Here is a 14,818-nt window from a genome sequence, read left to right as displayed (position 1 = left end):
TTTGCCGGCACCAGGGGCCCTGGGACCTCCTCCGAGGTTTTATAAAAAGCTGATGCATAGTTACTGGAGTTAATGGAATGGTGATAAATATTATGACTCCAGTTTTAGTAATGTTTGGATTAAATTTGAAAATTTTTTCAAATTTTTGGAAAATTTTTTGCATGTTACAAGTGTGTGGATCTTTATGAGCCAGTGAATCTTTTTCAGGCTTGAAACAGGGGTACTGGATAGTCTCTTGGGACAATGAAATGGTTCTTAAGATATTAATATATTGAATTGTAGCGAGATTAACATTTGCAATTGTTTTTAAAATTTTTCTATGTTTTCATTTTCCGAGTTTAACGACAAATACTGGCCAACGAAACTTTTTACGTCTCGGAGATGGGTTATTTGACAGAACTTCAGGGACAAAAAATCGGTTTTGAGCTTTTTATGCTGCGAAATCGAAACATCTTTTAAGTTTTGACTTTTTCAGTTTTTTTAACAATGGTAGAAATCTAGAAATTGCAGAGTCGAATACCATCATGAAAAACATCTGTAGCTCTCTCTCGGTGCCTTCCTTCTTTTTCTCGTTCACCTTTTATTTCTCTGTCACTCTATCTCTCTCTGTCTCCCTCTGTCGCTCTCTCTCTCTCTCTCTCTCTCTCTCTCTCTTTGTTTGTGCCGCCCTTCAGCTGCTGTTATGTTGTGTAATATTATCATCTATTATCCTCATTAACGCTGAGTTATAGGAATGTTTATTTAATCTTAAATGACTGAACAAGCACTTTTTAGGAAATCATTGTTAATTGCTCTCAAAAGCAGTTTGTAGCAAATATGTTAATCCTGTTTGTCTCTGTTACGCAGTTTTTCGCTGCTTGGAATATGTTACAAGTTTTGAACAACACGAATTTTGACATTTTTTTTTGAAAACTGTTGCCATTTCAATTTTTTGACATTTATTGTAATTATTCAGGCTTTTGAGCCTGAAGGGTCAGAAAACCTCCGTCAGGGTTTGATAATAATTTACTGGAGAATTTTTTTTCATGGATTGTTTTTCAACTTTATCACGAATTTAAGCAATTTTTTAAAATCTTTGCATTTTTTTCATTTTTTTGAATTTTTGCCGGCACCAGGGGCCCTGGAACCTACTCCAAAGTTTGATAATAATCTGATGCATAGTTACTGGAGTTAATGGAATGGTGATAATTTTTATGACTCCAGTTTTAGTATTGTTTGGATAAAATTTAAAAAATTTTGCAAATTTTTGGAAAATTTTTTGCATGTTCCAAGTGTATGGATCTTTATGAGCCAGTGAATCTTTTTCAGGAATGAAACAGAGGTACTGGATAGTCTCTTGGGACAATGAAATGGTTCTTAAGATATTAATATATTGAATTGTAGCGAGATTAACATTTGCAATTGTTTTCAAAATTTTTCTGTTTTTTTCATTTTCTGAGTTTAACGACAAATACTGGCCAACGAAACTTTTTACGTCTCGGAGATGGGTTATTTGACAGAACTTCAGGGACAAAAAATTGAGTTTGAGCTTTTTATGCTGCGAAATCGAAACATCTTTTAAGTTTTGCCTTTTTCAGTTTTTTTTCTATATGATTTATTTACTAACAATGGTAGAAATCTAAGAAATTGCGAAGTCGAATCCCATCATGAAAAACATTTGTAGCTCTCTCGGTGCCTTCCTTCTTTTTCTCGTTCACGTTTTATTACCCTGTCACTCTCTCTCTCTCTCTCTCTCTCTCTCTGTCTCCCTCTGTCTCTCTCTCTCTTTGTTTGTGCCGCACTTCAGCTGCTGTTATGTGGTGTAATATTATCATCTATTATCCTCATTAACACTGAGTTATAGTAGAAATGTTTTTTTAATCTTAAATGACTGAACAAGCACTTTTTAGGAAATCATTGTTAATTGCTCTCAAAAGCAGCTTGTAGCAAATATGTTAATCCTGTTTGTCTCTGTTATGCAGTTTTTCGCTTGACCGATTTTTCGTCTGAACCATTTAACTTTTAGTCTTCAGAAATGGAATAAAGAGGTAGCACCCAGTGGGCATTTTTTGTCGTCTTTTAAGTTTTCTGAGCCTCAAGAGCCAAGTAACCTCCTCTAGGGTTTGAAAGTAGGTTTCTGTATAATTTCGAGATGTAATGGAATATCTTACAAGTTTTGAACAACACGAATTTTAACATTTTTTTTGAAAATTGTTGCCATTTCAATTTTTTGACATTTATAGTAATTATTCAGGTTTTTGAGCCTCAAGGGTCAGAAAACCTCCGTTAGGGTTTGATAATAATTTACTGGAGAATTTTTGTTGGTCATGGATTATTTTTCAACTTTATCACGAATTTAAGCAATTTTTTAAAATCTTTGCATTTTTTTTTCATTTTTTTGAATTTTTGCCGGCACCAGGGGTCCTGGGACCTACTCCAAAGTTTGATAATAATTTGATGCATAGTTACTGGAGTTAATGGAATGGTGATAAATATTATGACTCCAGTTTTAGTAATATTTGGATAAAATTTAAAAATTTTTTCAAATTTTTGAAAAATTTTTTGCGTGTTCCAAGTGTATGGATCTTTATGAGACAGTGAATCTTTTAAAGACTTGACACAGGGGTACTGGATAGCCTCTTGGGACAATGAAATGGTCTTAAGATATTAATATATTGAATTGTAGCGAGATTAACATTTGCAATTGTTCTCAAAATTTTTCAGTTTTTTTTTCATTTTCTGAGTTTAACGACGAATACTGGCCAACGAAACTTTTTACGTCTCGGAGATGGGTTATTTGACAGAACTTCAGGGACAAAAAATTGGTTTTGAGCTTTTTGCTGCGAAATTGAAACATGTTTTAAGTTTTGCCTTCAGTTTTTTTTCTATATGATTTATTTACTAACAATGGTAGAAATCTAGAAATTGCAGAGTCGAATCCCATCATAAAAACATTTGTAGCTCTCTCTCGGTGCCTTCCTTCTTTTTCTCGTTCACGTTTTATTTCTCGGTCACTCTTTTTCTCTGTCTCCCTCTGTCTCTCTCTCTCTCTCTCTCTCTCTCTCTCTCTCTTTGTTTGTGCCGCACTTCAGCTGCTGTTATGTGGTGTAATATCTATTATCCTCATTAACGCTGAGTTATAGAAGTTTTTTAAAATCATAAATGACTGAACAAGTACTTTTTAGGAAATCATTGTCAATTGCTCCCAAAAGCAGTTTGTAGCAAATATGTTAATCCTGTTTCTCTCTGTTATGCATTTTTTCGCTTGACCGATTTTTCGTCTGAACCATTTAACTTTTAGTCTTCAGAAATGGAATAAAGAGGTAACACCCAGTGGGCATTTTTTGTCGTCTTTTAAGTTTTCTCAGCCTCAAGAGCCAAGTAACCTCCTCTAGGGTTTGATAATAATTTAGTGGATAATTTTTGTTGGTCATGGATTGTTCTTCAACTTTATCACGAATTTAAGCAATTTTTTAAAATCTTTGCAATTTTTTCCTTTTTTGAATTTTTGCCGGCACCAGGGGCCCTGGAACCTACTCCAAAGTTTGATAATAATCTGATGCATAGTTACTGGAGTTAATGGAATGGTGATAAATATTATGACTCCAGTTTTAGTAATGTTGGATAAAATTTAAAAATTTTCAAATTTTTGGAAAATTTTTTGCATGTTACAAGTGTATGGATCTCTATGAGCCAGTGAATCTTTTTCAGGATTGAAACAGAGGTACTGGATAGTCTCTTGGGACAATGAAATGGTTCTTAAGATATTAATATATTGAATTGTAGCGAGATTAACATTTGCAATTGTTTTCAAAATTTTTCTATGTTTTTTTCATTTTCTGAGTTTAACGACAAATACTGGCCAACCAAATTTTTTGCTTCTCGGAGATGGGTTATTTGACAGAACTTCAGGGACAAAAAATTGAGTTTGAGCTTTTTATGCTGCGAAATCGAAACATCTTTTAAGTTTTGCCTTTTTCAGTTTTTTTTCTATATGATTTATTTACTAACAATGGTAGAAATCTAAGAAATTGCGGAGTCGAATCCCATCATGAAAAACATTTGTAGCTCTCTCTCGGTGCCTTCCTTCTTTTTCTCGTTCACGTTTTATTTCTCGGTCACTCTATCTCTTTGTCTCCCTCTGTCTCTCTCTCTCTCTCTCTCTCTCTCTCTCTCTTTGTTTGTGCCGCACTTCAGCTGCTGTTATGTGGTGTAATATCTATTATCCTCATTAACGCTGAGTTATAGTAGAAGTTTTTTTAAATCATAAATGATTGAACAAGCACTTTTTAGGAAATCATTGTTAATTGCTCTCAAAAGCAGTTTGTAGCAAATATGTTAATCCTGTTTGTCTCTGTTATGCATTTTTTCGCTTGACAGATTTTTCGTCTGAACCATTTAACTTTTAGTCTTCAGAAATGGAATAAAGAAGTAGCGCCCAGTGGGCATTTTTTGTCGTCTTTTAAGTTTTCTCAGCCTCAAGAGCCAAGTAACCTCCTCTAGGGTTTGAAAATAGGTTTCTGTATAATTTCGAGATGTAATGGAATATCTTACAAGATTTGAACAACACGAATTTTAAAATTTTTTTGAAAATTGTTGCCATTTCAATTATTTGACATTTATTGTAATTGTTCAGGTTTTTGAGCCTCAAGGGTCAGAAAACCTCCGTTTGGGTTTGATAATAGTTTACTAGAGAATTTTTGTTGATCATGGATTATTTTTCAACTTTATCACGAATTTAAGTAATTTTTTTAAATTCTTTGCACTTTTTTTAAAATTTTTGGAATTTTTGTCGGCACCAGGGGCCCTGGGATCTCCTCCAAGGTTTGATAATAAGCTGATGCATAGTTACTGGAGTTAATGGAATGGTGATAAATATTATGACTCCAGTTTTAGTAATGTTTGGATAAAATTTAAAAATTTCTTCAAATTTTTGGAAAATTTTTCGCATGTTCCAAGTGTATGGATCTTTATGAGCCAGTGAATCTTTTTCAGGCTTGAAACAGGGGTACTGGATATTATATTGTGACAGTGAAATGGTTCTTAAGATATTGAAATATTGAATTGTAGCGAGATTAACATTTGCAATTGTTTTCAAAATTTTTCTATGTTTTTTTTTTCATTTTCTGAGTTTAACGACGAATACTGGCCAACGAAACTTATTACGTCTCGGAGATGGTTTATTTGATAGAACTTCAGGGACAAAAAGTTAGTTTTGAGCTTTTTTGCTGCGAAATCGAAACATCTTTTAAGTCTTGCCTTTTTCAGTTATTATTCTATATGATTTTTTTACTAACAATGGTAGAAATCTAGAAATTGCAGAGTCAAATCCCATCATGAAAAACATTTGTAGCTCTCTCTCGGTGCCTTTCTTCTTTTTCTCGTTCACGTTTTTTTTCTCTGTCACTCTATCTCTCTCTGTCTCCCTCTGTCTCTCTCTCTCTCTCTCTCTCTCTCTTTGTGCCGCACTTCAGCTGCTGTTATGTGGTGTAATATTATCTATTATCCTCATTAACGCTGAGTTATAGTAGAAATGTTTTTTTAATCTTAAATGACTGAACAAGTACTTTTTAGGAAATCATTGTTAATTGCTCTCAAAAGCAGTTTGTAGCAAATATGTTAATCCTGTTTGTCTCTGTTACGCAGTTTTTCGCTTGACCGATTTTTTGTCTGAACCCTTTAACTTTTAGTCTTCATGAATGGAATAAAGAGGTAGCACCCAGTGGGCATTTTTTGTGTTTTAAGTTTCCTCAGCCTCAAGAGCCAAGTAACCTCCTCTAGGGTTTGAAAATAGGTTTTTGTATAATTTCGAGATGTAATGGAATATCTTACAAGATTTCAACAACACGAATTTTAACATTTTTTTTGAAAATTGTTGCCATTTCATTTTTTTTGACATTTATAGTAATGATTCAGGTTTTTGAGCCTCAAGGGTCAGAAAACCTCCGTCAGGGTTTGATAATAATTTACTGCAGAATTTTCTTTGGTCATGGATTATTTTTCAACTTTATCACGAATTTAAGCTATTTTTTAAAATCTTTGCATTTTTTCATTTTTTTGAATTTTTGCCGGCACCAGGGGCCCTGGGATCTCCTCCATGGCTTGATAATAAGCTGATGCATAGTTACTGGAGTTAATGGAATGGTGATAAATATTATGACTCCAGTTTTAGTAATGTTTGGATAAAATTTAAAAATTTCTTCAAATTTTCGGAAAATTTTTTGCATGTTCCAAGTGTATGGATCTTTGAGCAAGTGAATCTTTTTCAGGCTTGAAACAGGGGTACTGTATATTCTCTTGGGACAATGAAATTGTTCTTAAGATATTAATATATTGAATTGTAGCTTGATTAACATTTGCAATTGTTTTCAAAATTTTTCTATGTTTTTTTTTTCATTTTCTGAGTTTAACGACGAATACTGGCCAACGAAACTTTTTACGTCTCGTAGATGGGTTATTTGACAGAACTTCAGGGACAAAAAATTGGTTTTGAGCTTTTTTGCTTCGAAATCGAAACATCTTAAGTTTTACTTTTCAGTTTTTTTTCTATATGATTTATTTACTAACAATGGTAGAAATTGCGGAGTCGAATCCCACCATGAAAAATATTTGCAGCTCTCTCTTGGTGCCTTCCTTCTTTTTCTCGTTCACGTTTTATTTCTCTATCACTCTTTCTCTCTCTGTCTCCCTCTGTCTCTCTCTCTCTCTCTCTCTCTCTCTCTCTCTCTCTTTGTTTGTGCCGAACTTCAGCTGCTGTTGTTGTGTAATATTATCATCTATTATCCTCATTAACGCTGAGTTATAGTAGAAATGTTTTTTAATCTTAAATGAATGAACAAGCACTTTTTTAGGAAATCTTTGTTAATTGCTCTCAAAAGCAGTTTGTAGCAAATATGTTAATCCTGTTTGTCTCTGTTATGCAGTTTTTCGCTTGACCGATTTTTCATCTGAACCATTTAACTTTTAGTCTTCAGAAATGGAATAAAGAGGTAGCGCCCAGTGGGCATTTTTTGTCGTCTTTTAAGTTTTCTCAGCCTCAAGAGCCAAGTAACCTCCCCTAGGGTTTGAAAATAGGTTTCTGTATAATTTCGAGATGTAATGGAATATCTTACAAGGTTTGAACAACACAAATTTTAACATTTTTTTTTGAAAATTGTTGCCATTTCAATTTTTTGACATTTATAGTAATTATTCAGGTTTTTGAGTCTCTAGGGTCAGAAAACCTCCGTTAGCGTTTGATAATAATTTACCGGAGAATTTTTCTTGGTCATGGATGATTTTTCAATTTTATCACGAATTTAATCAATTTTTTTAAAATCTTTGCGCTTTTTTTCATTTTTTTGAATTTTTGCCGACACCAGGGGCCCTGGGAACTCCTCCGAGGTTTTATAATAAGCTGATGCATAGTTACTGGAGTTAATGGAATGGTGATAAATATTATGACTCCAGTTTTAATAATGTTTGGATTAAATTTGAAAATTTTTTCAAATTTTTGGAAAATTTTTTGCATGTTCCAAGTGTATGGATTCTTTATGAGCCAGTGAATCTTTTTCAGGCTTGAATCAGAGGTACTGGATAGTCTCTTGGGACAATGAAATGGTTCTTAAGATATTAATATATTGAATTGTAGCGAGATTAACATTTGCAATCGTTTCCAAAATTTTTCTATGTTTTTTTCATTTTCTGAGTTTAACGACAAATACTGGCCAACGAAACTTTTTACGTCTCGGAGATGGGTTATTTGACAGAACGTCAGGGACAAAAAATTGGTTTTGAGCTTTTTTTGCTGCGAAATCGAAACATCTTTTAGGTCTTGCCTTTTTCAGTTTTTTTGTATATGAATTATTTACTAACAATGGTAGAAATCTAGAAATTTAGAAATTCTAGAAATCTAGAAAGACTCGAATCCCATCATGAAAAACATTTGTAGCTCTCTCTCGGTGCCTTCCTTCTTCTTCTCGTTCACGTTTTTTTTTCTCTGTCGCTCTATCTCTCTGTCTCCCTCTGTCTCTCTCTCTCTCTCTCTCTCTCTCTCTCTCTCTCTCTCTGTTTGTTTGTGCCGCACTTCAGCTGCTGTTATGTGGTGTAATATTATCATCTATTATCCTCATTAACGCTGAGTTTTAGTAGAAATGTTTTTTAAATCTTAAATGACTGAAAGAGAACTTTTTTAGGAAATCATTTTTAATTGCTCTCAAAAGCAGTTTGTAGCAAATTTGTTAATCCTGTTTGTCTCTGTAATGCAGTTTTTCGCTTTACCGATTTTTCGTCTGAACCATTTAACTTTTAGTCTTCAAAAATGGAATAAATTGGTAGCACCCAGTGGGCATTTTTTGTCTTTTAAGTTTTCTCAGCCTCAAGAGCCAAGTAACCTCCTCTAGGGTTTGAATTAGGTTTCTGTATAATTTCGAGATGTAATGAAATATCTTACAAGGTTTGAACAACACAAATTTTAACATTTTTTTTAAAAAATTGTTGCCATTTCAATTTTTTGACATAGTAATTATTCAGGTTTTTGAGCCTCAAAAGTCAGAAAACCTCCGTTAGGGTTTGATAATAATTTACTGGAATTTTTGGAAAATTTTTTGCATGTTCCAAGTGTATGGATCTTTGAGCCAGTGAATCTTTTTTCAGGCTTGAAACAGGGATACTGGATAGTCTCTTGGGACAATGAAATGGTTCTTAAGATTTTAATATATTGAATTGTAGCGAGATTAACATTTGCAATTGTTTTCAAAATTTCTGTTTTTTTCATTTTCTGAGTTTAACGACGAATACTGACCAACGAAAATTTTACGTCTCGGAGATGGTTTATTTGACAGAACTTCAGGGACAAAAAGTTGGTTTTGAGCTTTTTTGCGAAATCGAAACATCTTTTAAGTCTTGCCTTTTTCAGTTTTTTTCTATATGATTTATTTACTAACAATGGTAGAAATCTAGAAATTGCAGAGTCGAATCCCATCATGAAAAACATTTGTAGCTCTCTCTCGGTGCCTTCCTCCTTTTTCTCATTCACGTTTTATTTCTCTGTCACTCTATCTCTCTCTGTCTTCCTCTTTCTGTCTCTCTCTCTCTCTCTCTTTGTTTGTGCCGCACTTCAGCTGCTGTTAATGTGGTGTAATATAATCTATTATCCTCATTAACGCTGAGTTGTAGTAGAAATGTTTTTTAAATCTTAAATGACTGAAAGAGAATTTTTTTAGGAAATCATTTTTAATTGCTCTCAAAAGTTTAATTGCTCTCAGTTTGTAGCAAATTTGTTAATCCTGTTTGTCTCTGTAATGCAGTTTTTCGCTTGACCGATTTTTCGTCTGAACCATTTAACTTTTAGTCTTCAGAAATGGAATAAAGAGGTAGCGCCTAGTGGGCATTTTTTGTCGTCTTTTAAGTTTTCTCAGCCTCAAGAGCCAAGTAACCTCTTCTAGGGTTTGAAAATAGGTTTCTGTTTAATTTCGAGATGTAATGGAATATCTTACAAGATTTGAACAACACGAATTTTAACATTTTTTTGAAACTTGTTGCCATTTCAATTTTTTGACATTTATAGTAATTATTCATGTTTTTGAGCCTCAAGGGTCAGAAAACCTACGTTAGGGTCTGATAATAATTTACTGGAGAATTTTTGTTGGTCATGGATTATTTTTCAACTTTATCACGAATTTAAGCAATTTTTTAAAATCTCTGCATTTTTTTTTATTTTTTTTGAATTTTGGGCGGCACCAGGGGCCCTGGGACCTCCTCCGAGGTTTTATAATAAGCTGATGCATAGTTACTGGAGTTAATGGAATGGTGATAAATATTATGACTCCAGTTTTAGTAATGTTTGGATAAAATTTTAAAATTTTTTTCAAATTTTAGGATAATTTGCATGTTCCAAGTGTATGGATCTTTATGAGCCAGTGAATCTTTTTTGAAACAGAGGTACTGGATAGTCTCTTGGGACAATGAAATGGTTCTTAAGATATTAATATATTGAATTGTAGCGAGATTAACATTTGCAATCGTTTTCAAAATTTCTGTTTTTTCATTTTCTGAGTTTAACGACGAATACTGACCAACGAAAATTTTACGTGTCGGAGATGGTTTATTTGACAGAACTTCGGCGACAAAAAATTGGTTTAGAGCTTTTTTGCTGCGAAATCGAAACATCTTTCAAGTTTTACCTTTTTCAGTTTTTTTTCTATATGATTTTTTTACTAACAATGGTAGAAATCTAGAAATTGCAGAGTCGAATCCCATCATGAAAAACATTTGTAGCTCTCTCTCTCGGTGCCTTCCTTCTTTTTCTCATTCACGTTCTATTTCTCTGTGACTCTATCTCTTTCTGTCTCCCTCTCTCTCTCTCTCTCTCTCTCTCTTTGTTTGTGCTGCACTTCAGCTGCTGTTATATGGTGTAATATTATCATCTATTATCCTCATTAACGCTGAGTTATAGTAATGTTTTTTTGATCGTAAATGACTGACCAAGCACTTTTTAGGAAATCATTGTTAATTGCTCTCAAAAGCAGTTTGTAGCAAATATGTTAATCCTGTTTGTCTCTGTTATGCAGTTTTTCGCTGGACCGATTTTTCGTCTGAACCATTCAACTTTTAGTCTTCAGAAATGAAATAAAGAGGTAGCGCCCAGTGGGCATTTTTTGTCGTCTTTTAAGTTTTCTCAGCCTCAAGAGCCAAGTAACCTCCTCTAGGGTTTGAAAATAGGTTTCTGTATAATTTCGAGATGTAATGGAATATCTTACAAGGTTTGAACAACACAAATTTTAACATTTTTTTTGAAAATTATTGCCATTTCAATTTTTTTGACATTTATAGTAGTTATGCAGGTTTTTGAGCCTCAAGGGTCAGAAAACCTCCGTTAGGGTTTGATAATAATTTACTGCAGAATTTTTCTTGGTCATGGATTATTTTTCAACTTTATCACGAATTTAATCAATTTTTTAAAATCTTTGCATTTTTTTCATTTTTTTTTTGAATATTTGCCGGCACCAGGGGCCCTGGGACCTCCTCCGAGGTTTTATAAAAAGCTGATGCATAGTTACTGGAGTTAATGGAATGGTGATAAATATTATGACTCCAGTTTTAGTAATGTTTGGATAAAATTTAAAAAATTTCTTGCAAAATTTTTGGAAAATTTTTTGCATGTTCCAAGTGTATGGATCTTTATGAGCCAGTGAATCTTTTTCAGGCTTGAAACAGAGGTATTGGATAGTCTCTTGGGACAAGGAAATGGTTCTTAAGATATTAATATATTGAATTGTAGCGAGATTAACATTTGCAATTGTTTTCAAAACTTTTCTATGTTTTTTTTCATTTTCTGAGTTTAACGACGAATACTGGCCAACGAAACTTTTTACGTCTCGGAGATGGGTTATTTGACAGCACTTCAGGGACAAAAAATTAGTTTTGAGCTTTTTTTGCTGCGAAAACGAAACATCTTAAGTTTTGCCTTTTTCAGTTTTTTTTTCGATATGATTTATTTACTAACAATGGTAGAAATCTAGAAATTGCAGAGTCGAATCCCATCATGAAAAACATTTGTAGCTCTCTCTCTCTCGGTGCCTTCCTTCTTTTTCTCATTCACGTTCTATTTCTCTGTGACTCTATCTCTTTCTGTCTCTCTCTCTCTGTCTCTCTCTCTCTGTCTCTCTCTCTCTCTCTTTCTCTCTCTTTGTTTGTGCTGCACTTCAGCTGCTGTTATATGGTTTAATATTATCATCTATTATCCTCATTAACGCTGAGTTATAGTAATGTTTTTTTGATCGTAAATGACTGACGAAGCACTTTTTAGGAAATCATTGTTAATTGCTCTCAAAAGCAGTTTGTATCAAATATGTTAATCCTGTTTGTCTCTGTTATGTAGTTTTTCGCTTGACCGATTTTTCGTCTGAACCATTTAACTTTGTCTTCAAAAATGGAATAAAGAGGTAGCGACCAGTGGGCAATAAGTGCTCTTAGAGCCTTCCAGCTCTGTTTCAGCTCAAACTGTATTGGAGACTTATACTTATGCTGTGAAGTGCGGTTCTTAGAGGTTGAAGACATCTCCACTGTTGACCCCCTTCTATTGCCCCACCCCACTGTTGCCCCCTCCATCAGCTTTTGGTGCACCCCCCCCCCCCGTGTCTAGCTACTGACGAACAAAACACTCGCTAAAAACACGAAAATTTATATTAATTCGCACAATTTTTTCAAGCATTTCTAATTTTATTATTAAACCCCCTCTAGGGTTTAATAATAGGTCACTGCATAGTTTTTAGTGATAATGAAACTTTTTTCAACATTTTAACATCACAATTTTTAGCATTTTGTGGACCAAACTTGCACTTTTTTAATTTTTTAACATTTTTCCTTGGTCAGGTCTTTCCAGACCCAGGGGCCGGAAAACCTCATTAGGGGTTTGATAATAAAATACTGCCAAATTTTTTTGGGCGTGGAATAGCTTTCAACTTTATATCACAAATTTTAGCATTTTTAAAGGGAAACTTGCTATTTTTCCTCTAGGTTTTAAGAATGTTACTGCATAGTTTCTAGATCTAGTGGAATGTTTTTCAAGATTTTAATTTCACGAATTTATGCAATTTTCTTTTCCAAGTCTTTTGAATCTTTTGAAAATTTTTTCCGGCCCTGAGGCCTCCTCCGAATTTTGATAATAAGCTCCTGCATAGTTACTAGAGTTAATGGATCTGTGTTAAATTTTCATATGACTCCAGTTTTAGTAATTTTTCGACAAAATTTAAATTTTTTCAAAATTTAGTAAAATGAATATTCCAAGTTTATGGATCTTTATGAGCCAGTGAAACTTTGGGCTTGAAGCGGTTACTAGATAGTCTCTTGAGACAAGAGAATGAATGGTTTTGAAGATATTGATATCGTGAACTTTAGCAAAATTTGCAATTGTTTTGATATTTTTGTCCTTTTCTGAGTTTAACAATCATTACTGGCCAACGAAGTTTTTTTAAGTTTTGCAGATGGGTTACTTGGCAGAACTTCAGGGACAAAAAGAATGGTTTTGAGTTTTTTTGCTGCGGAATCGAAACATCTTTTAAGTTTTGCCTTTTTCAGTTTTTTATATGATTTATTTACTAACAATGGTAGAAATCTAGAAATTGCAGAGTCGAATCCCATCATGGAAAACATTTGTAGCTCTCTTTCGGTTCCTTCCTTCTCTTTCTCGTTCACGTTTTATTTCCCTGTCACTCTATCTCTCTCTCTCGCTCTTTTTGTTTATGCCGCACTTCAGCTGCTGTTATGTGGTGTAATATTATCATCTATTATCCTCATTAACGCTGAGTTATAGTAGAAATGTTTTTTAATCTTAAATGACAGAACAAGCACTTTTTAAGAAATCATTATTAATTGCTCTCAAAAGCAGTTTGTAGCAAATTTGTTAATCCTGTTTGTCTCTGTTATGCAGTTTTTCGCTTGACCGATTTTTCGTCTGAACCATTTAACTTTTAGTCTTCAGAAATGGAATCAAGAGGTAGCGCCCAGTGGGCATTAGGTTCTCGTAGAGCCTTCCAGCCCACTAGTCTCCAAGTATGCGATTTACAGAAACTGTTTTGTAGACTTATACTTATGGTGTGAAGGGCGGTTCTTAGAAATTGATCCCACAGAATTCCTCCAATGCACTTTTGCACCCCCGCTGCGGTGCAACCCCGCTGCGCTCACCTTACGCCGTTTCAATTAAGCTAAAGCTGGTCTCACTAAACTGTAGCCAGCTACAGACGAAGCCGATTATGCTTTGGTTACGTTTGTCGGTCATGCTTTTTTTTTTCTGTTTCAATCCTAGTGTGCGTCAAGCGGGTGAACGGCGGCTATTTTCCGGCAATTCGCTGGCTATGTTTTTAGTTTTAACTTGACCCTCGCCTGTCTTGTTAAAGCAAATTGACCGGCATTAGTAAGTAATGTTTTTCCTTAAAAAATTTCTGTTTTGGGGGCGGTTTTTTTAAGATCATTGATGTTATTAACGCCTTTCAAGGTCAGTGAAGACTGCTGCTTAATGATGCTTAAAAGTAAGACTTCGTGAGTGAAATAAAGTCAGGATTTTTAGCATAAGTTTTTCGTTTTTTGAAATTGAAAACTTTTCATGTTTTAGTGGAATGCATCGACAACTCCATGATTTCTGCCCAATGCCTGTAGATATTAATATTAAACGGACTTACGTATATTTTGAAGCTATTTCGGTATTCGGCCGGCTACGTTTGTCAATTGCAGTGCACTTGACCCTTACAGAACCATAACAGTTTAATGGTTAAATTAAAAACGTGGGTCTTAAACGTTTTCTCATTAGTTATATTCCGTTTTACTTACTTGCTTGGTTTCAGGGTTCGCAATCGGTAACTATCTTGTTTCTCTTTCCTCGTCTTCCAGACTTCGCTCCTTCTACTACTACTGCCACTGCACAACTGTGCTATATTGCAGCTGCATTCCCTTTGGATCATGGTTCATTATAGATTACCCGATTGAATAAACTGTGCTGTTTAAACTCAACCAAAACCTAAATATCGTGTAATGTGAAGTGTTATTTGCGTAACAAAAGAAGCATTGGGGCGAAATTCTCAAAGTTTGCTTTTTGAAACGGCCTTAGTGCACTCCTTGAAAGTGCAATCCTTAGTGGCACGGCCTTGAAAGTGGCAATATCAAAATTCGTAGTAGCAACGTTGACACGGTTGGCGTCGCAGCAATTGAATTTTTCCCTCAAAAGGGGTTGCTTCCTAATACTTATGTTCCATGCTTCAGTTTTGCTTTAAGAGCGAGAGAATTTTTATCACCTGCTGCATATAAATACCAAATACTGCCGTGCATAGATGATATTGCATTGGGTAGCTGTTTTATTTTTTGG

General features: G+C 34.2%; 1 protein-coding gene across 7 annotated transcripts in view; it reads left to right on the top strand.

Annotated features, from left to right (window-relative positions):
- LOC142336194 (guanine nucleotide exchange factor subunit RIC1-like) overlaps window positions 1-14,818 on the top strand; it is a 221,025-nt gene that overhangs the window by 166,571 nt on the left and 39,636 nt on the right. For 4 of the 7 annotated variants that reach the window (XM_075384846.1, XM_075384842.1, XM_075384844.1 and 1 more), the window contains one exon: window positions 14,301-14,312. The exons of the other annotated variants lie outside the window; for them this stretch is intronic. In XM_075384846.1, coding sequence (XP_075240961.1) covers window positions 14,301-14,312 — 12 coding nt within the window. The remainder of the gene's footprint in view (window positions 1-14,300; window positions 14,313-14,818) is intronic. 7 annotated transcript variants of the gene reach the window in all.

The sequence above is a fragment of the Convolutriloba macropyga genome, chromosome 3, assembly GCF_964194025.1.
Source record: "Convolutriloba macropyga chromosome 3, txConMacr16.3, whole genome shotgun sequence".
Taxonomy (NCBI): Eukaryota; Metazoa; Xenacoelomorpha; order Acoela; family Convolutidae; genus Convolutriloba; species Convolutriloba macropyga.
This window is presented reverse-complemented; position numbering and strand designations above follow the sequence as displayed.